Consider the following 6,264-nt stretch of genomic DNA (forward strand, 5'->3'; position numbering starts at 1 on the left):
GGAAACAGTTGTCCGTGTAAGAGCATAATCGTTGACATTTTAAGGATTAATAGTAGATTTAAAAATTCGTTAAATCAATCTGTATAAGACTATCGCTGACCACACTCGCACTGTGATTGGTCCATTTTAGCTGCGCTGAGAAAGGTAACAGGAGTCACGTGAGGTAACGCTGTTTGTCGTTTTTGCACATATCACGACATTAATTTAGTGCAGAATATTGACACTGAGAGGCAACTAATAATTAAATATTATTTTAAATAATTATTAATTGTTAAAATAGTTATTACGGACCAATTACGTAAAACTGCAAATATCCATTCTACTTTATAGCTCTGGGCTACTTAGTGTGTCTAATCCCACAGTTTTATTCTATACACGAATGCTCTCTGGGAAGTGATTGATGTGGGTAATAATTTAGAAAAAGTAAACATAATATTCACCTTTGTTTCGTGTGGTACAATGCCCCCCTAAAAATTAGTGTAAACACATGAAATTTGTTCTTGGAACGGATGACATGAATTAAAAACTCTGTACACAAATTTACACACAGGTTTATTGTACACAAATAAATACTGCTCCATACATCTGACTGAAACACTGTCCTATTATACACCACCTGTAATTATTAGACACAAATAGCTTATAGTGACTTACATTTAATACTTGTACATATTAGAATGATTTCTGAAGGATCGTATGACACTGAAGACTGGAGTAATCATGCTGAAAATTCAGCTTTGATCACAGGAAATACATTTAATTTGACTATTTATTTAGATAGAAGACTATTAATTTAAATTGTCAGTGTTTTTGATTAAATAAAATCAGCCTTGGTGAGCAGATGAGACTCAAAATGTACAGACCCCAAACTTTTAAATGGTAATGTAAATCAACTCGTTACATAATAATTTTAATAACCAAAAGGACTCCTTTTTCTTGTTGACCTTTTAGAGAGATACAGGCAGGAAAAAACCTTCTGTTAATCAGACAGACACTGCTAATTAGTGAAATATAATGACAACAATACAGAATGGGTGAAAGAGTTTCTTAAAATTTATTTACAGACGGACGGACGGACAGATAGACAGACAGACAGACAGACAGACAGACAGACAGATAGATAGATAGATAGATAGATAGATAGATAGATAGATAGATAGATAGATAGATAGATAGATAGATAGATAGATAGATAGATAGATAGATAGATAGATAGATAGATAGATAGATAGATAGATAGATGTTGGTGTGGTGGAGCTCTGCTGGAATCTAACACACTCATGTTGATTATTATCACTGGTGTGTGAACGGACTGCAGTGTTAGTTAGTGTTCAGACTCGGTATCGGTGAATGTCCACTATGGTTGTCCTCTCTCTGGTTGTGCTTTACTTCTCTTTAGGACTCACAGCAGCGGATCCTCCATCCGAGCTGAAGCACGGCGGTTGTATTAAAGTGAATGAGTGTAAATGTCTGATGCGGGACGGATCCGGGCTCATTGATCTGGGCTCGGTGGTGGACGAGGACGGGTTCGTACAGCGGCTCAAACCCCTGCCGTCGGCGCCTCAGACCCCAGATGTGCTGCTGTCCTTCAGCCCGTGCCTGGCCTTCTCTGAGCCCGAGCGCTTCAGCGACACCGACTGCACCGGCGTGGCTGTGTGTGTCAGCAGACGGTGAGGAGACACAGACAACTGTTAGGATACAAGCTTTACAATAGTTCATTGTCAACTCACAGCCAGTCTTCATCTGTAGATGTGGCGTAATGTTATGTGAAACTCATGAAAGTTGATTTTAGGATTCATCAGGACAACGGGTTCGTCACTCAATACTTCAACTACGGCAAACACACGGGCAATCGGTTCAGCTATAACGACTCAGAGAAGACGCTCTCGGTGTCTTATTCCAGTAAGTTACTGCAGCAAGACGCCTTTAATTCAACATTCACTTAAATTAAACAGGTATCTAACCGAAAAAATTAGATAAAAAAAAAATTTGAGGTCATGACCCGAGCATCTAGTGGTAACACCATGAAATAACCGTTTTATATCAACAGATGGCGCTAATATGACTTCAAAAATATGGATTTAAAGGCCTAGTCTCTATATTAATCTGAAATTCTGCAATAATTGAAGAAATATTTAAAATTAGAAAAAAAAATGGCAAAAATGGACCATAAATATTTTATAAATATTAATAAGTAACATCACATTCTCTCAAAATACAAAATTAAAAAGAAAAACCATAGAACAAAAATAAATGGAGGAAGTTTAATTTTTACCTAAATGAAGAGCACCTGAGTGTTAAGGCATCTATCTATCTATCTATCTATCTATCTATCTATCTATCTATCTATCTATCTATCTATCTATCTATCTATCTATCTATCTATCTATCTATCTATCTATCTATCTATCACTCTGTTATCTATCTACCGGTATCTATCTATCTGTCTGTCTGTCTATCTGTATATCTATCTGTCTAAAAGTGATTTATTATCTTAAATGCATATTTATTAGCAATTTGCAAAAAGTAATTTAGGCCTATTTGTTTACATTTATATTTTTAAGTTAACCGATTCCTTCATTTTGTTAAAACATTTTAAATATTGTGCCTTTTAGTTTATGTCTGTAATTATGAGCACTTCTTCATGCTCCTAAAAGTCAACAAAATATGTTGTTGTTGCAGATATTGGATTTGCATTTAAGAATCACAGCATTTCTCTGGCTGGGAAATGAAGCAAAAATTTGTGCTCAATTTTTTTGCCCAGTAAAAAAGTTTCATGGCTTGTAAAAGCAAAAGGCTATTGACTATTTAATGAAATCATGAGATCTTCAATATACTGGTTTGCACACGCAGTAAAGAAAACTGCATCTGATCTTTAAGTGGCACTCAGAGAAATTTCACTAAATGTTTCATGCTCTCTGAAAGCAATATATTATTGTGTTTCCTCAGTATATCCTGACAGCGAGCCTCAGACTGTGGTTCATTACCGATGCAGCCCGAATCACTCCGTGACGTCCAGCGTGAGCCTGAGCGAGGGCGCGCTCCTGCAGATGTGGGTGGAGAGTCCCTGCGCGTGTCCGAACGCCTGCACGCTGGTGGACGTGGGTCCCGGGACGATCCTCCTCATCATCCTCTGCATCAGTGTGACGGCTTACTTCATCATAGGTCATTCTTCATCTATATTTCATTCCCACATTATTGGTGAAACTCGAAAAAAAATTGAATATTGTGCAAAAGTTCAATTATTTCAGTAATTCAACTTAAAAGATGAAACTAATATATTATATAGACTCATTACATGCAAAGTGAGATATTTCAAGCCTTTATTTGTTATAATTTTGATGATTATGAACCTTTTCACAATGATATAATTTTGAATTTGGGGTTTAGCCATAATCATCACAATATATTAGTTTCACCTTTTAAATTGAATTACTGAAATGAACTTTTGCACGATATTCTATTTTTTCGAGTTTCATCTGTATATTAATGATGCATGTCGTCTCTTGTACCTGCAGGATCATGTGCGCTTCGGCCGTTCAGGACGAGTAACGGTGTTCAGATGGCTCCAGAAGACAGTGTTTGGTGTATGATCTGCTGTCAGCTGACCGTCAGGAGGAAGCAGAACTCTGGACTGCGATCTCACTGCAGAACTGACCCGCCGAGGAAGAAACGGCACTGTAAAACACACTCAGACGGGACAAAATGTGTCGCATAACTCACTATTTCATACATTTCAAATGCATATTCATGGAAATTGAATTTGTTTGCTGGGGAGTGAGTAGCTACACATTTCTTTAGTAGGCCTTTTATTCAGCAAGGATGCATTAAATTGCTAAAAAATGAGAATACAGAATCTTGAAGACAAAATATATAAAGATTATATCTGATATAATGATATCTGACACTGAAGGCTGAAAATTCAGCTTTGATCACAGGATATAAATTTAATTTTACTATTTATTCAGATAGAAGACTATTAATTTAGATTGTGGTAATATTTCAGTGTTTTTGATCAAATAAACTCAGCCTTGGTGAGCAGAAGAGACTTCTTTTTAAAAAAAGTTTAAAACCCCAAACTTTTAAATGGTAATGTAAATCAACTCATTACATAATATTTAATAACCAAATAACTCTTTTTTTACCTTTTAGAGAGATACAGGCAGGAAAAACCTTCTGTTAATCAATCAGACAATGCTAATTATTGAAAAAAATATGGAAGATTAATATATCGCATCCATAATGACAACAGAACAGAATGGGTGAAAGAGTTTCTTAAAATTTATTGATTAAAAGCACATTTGAGATTCACAAAAATAGTGCGCTACATATAGAACTACAAGTGAATTTCATTGAAATTACAGAGATTTATTAAGTTATAGGTCTATTTTATTAATATAGCATTAAAACGTTAGCTTATTTGCAAGAGATATGAAGGGCTTGTGCATGTTGTGCTCTCTAACAGTTTAAGAACATGTAAAGCTCTCAGTGTTTGGTGCTGAACGGATGAACGTCATTCTGCTCGAAAAGTTGAAAGTTGAACCTGCATATTGTTTAGTGCTTATGCTGTGATCGTGATTTAGCAGGCTGACACGCTGAAGCGCTATAATTACAGGTGAAACTCGAAAAATTCATAGAATATGGTGGAAAAGTTCATTTATGTCAGTAATTCAACTTAAAAGGTGAAACTAATATATTATATAGACTCATTACATGCAAAGAGAGATATTTCAAACCTTTATTTGTTATAATTGTGATGATTATTATGACTGAAAACCCCAAATTGTGAAAAAGGTTTTCATATCTGTAAGCCATAATCATCAAAGGCTTGAAATATCTCACTTTGCATGTAATGAGTCTATTTAATATATTAGCTTCACCTTTTAAGTTGAATTACTGAAATAAATGAACTTCTGCACCATATTCTAATTTTTTGAGTTGCACCTGTATTGTGAGTGTATTCTCATTAGAATAAGCGAGAACGGTTTGAAAAACTATTTTAAAAAACATGTGCTTTGAATTCAGATTGACAAGCACTCAGTTCATATGAGCAGCACCGAAAGAGTGGATCACAGCTTATCAAGTGCACTTGAGAAACACAAAACACACTTAGTCTTCAATAAAACTATCTGTCTTACTGCAAAAGGGATTTTTAGTGAAGGAAAATAACCAGCCAGCTGGTTCTGTATTGGAAAAATGAGTCTATGAGCTCAGTTTAATGATTTCAAGAGCAGATGAAACTCACTTTAATAATGACAGTAAACACAAACTTTACTGTACATGAACCAGCAGTGGCTGATGATTATGCATTGAAAGTGCCACTAAAAATCAATATCGTAAACATGCACTTATAGAAGATGTACACTTCAAAAAATGACTTTTTTACTCAGTATTTTTGCCTTTTTTCCAGCACCAATATCTAAACATACTTAAATCAAGATGCATTTACTGGAGAAGCAAAATTAATGAAAATATTACGTGTGTCAAATGTGTCAAAATGAAGAGAGTTTGTGCTTAAAACAAGAACAAATATCTTCATTCAAATTAATTCTGATATTTTTTCTCGTTTTAAGCCTAAACTTGATACATTTTTCATTAATCAAGACTATTTATTTTGATTCTCCAGTAAATGCATCTTGATTTAAAGAATGTTTAGATATTTGTGTTGGAAAACAAGAAATAAAGTGAGTATAAAAGTAATTTCTTGCAGTGTATTTAGAAATTTTATGCATTTTGTATTTAATTGTATGCAGTTTGGGGGGATTTGGGCGTAAAAGTGAATGTCATGAAATCTTTCAAGAAACGTCCAAGTCAAATTTCATCCCAAAAAAGTCATATTTTCATCTAAAAAAAAAGACTATTATTAGTACCATTAAGATTTGTGACTTTATTCTTTATGATAAAGCAGATTACTTCAAATGTCTTGTAATGCAATATATATATATATATATATATTTCAAATGTATTTGTAAATAGCATATTTAAGCTAACTGAAAATATATATTGAAATTAATTACGAAAATAACAAAAAATTTTAAACAATAAATGCTCAATTATCATTGATGTTACCATCCATAAATATCTTAATGATCCTAAAATAGTCATTTTCTTTGTGGAAAATACAATTTCTTGTCCTTTTAATTTTGAGGTACAAAGTGACCTGGACGTGTTTTTGTGAGATTGTCCTGTAAAGTGCATTAAACTGGTTTTTATAACACTAGAATCTGTAGGAAGGGAGTTTTGTGCTGCACAGCAACACAGAAA

The 6,264-nt window shown here is 34.1% G+C and overlaps 1 protein-coding gene and 1 long non-coding RNA gene across 2 annotated transcripts; one reads left to right on the forward strand and one right to left on the reverse strand.

Moving 5' to 3' along the window:
• Nucleotides 1-1,197: 1,197 nt before the first annotated feature.
• On the reverse strand, nt 1,198-3,650 carry LOC148973755 (uncharacterized). The gene is made up of 3 exons (XR_016146574.1): nt 3,513-3,650; nt 2,988-3,177; nt 1,198-1,651 (listed from the first exon to the last, which is right to left on the reverse strand). It is a non-coding gene; the product is annotated as an uncharacterized LOC148973755 (long non-coding RNA).
• On the forward strand, nt 1,351-3,720 carry LOC148973756 (uncharacterized). The gene is made up of 4 exons (XM_089119891.1): nt 1,351-1,670; nt 1,793-1,902; nt 2,950-3,165; nt 3,519-3,720. Exons 1-4 carry the CDS (start codon nt 1,351-1,353, stop codon nt 3,716-3,718), a joined length of 846 nt encoding a protein of 281 aa, XP_088976017.1. The 3' UTR covers nt 3,719-3,720.
• The last annotated feature ends 2,544 nt before the right edge of the window (nt 3,721-6,264 follow it).

Source organism: Pimephales promelas, chromosome 14 (genome assembly GCF_988280905.1).
Source record: "Pimephales promelas chromosome 14, fPimPro1.hap1.1, whole genome shotgun sequence".
Lineage (NCBI taxonomy): Eukaryota > Metazoa > Chordata > Actinopteri > Cypriniformes > Leuciscidae > Pimephales > Pimephales promelas.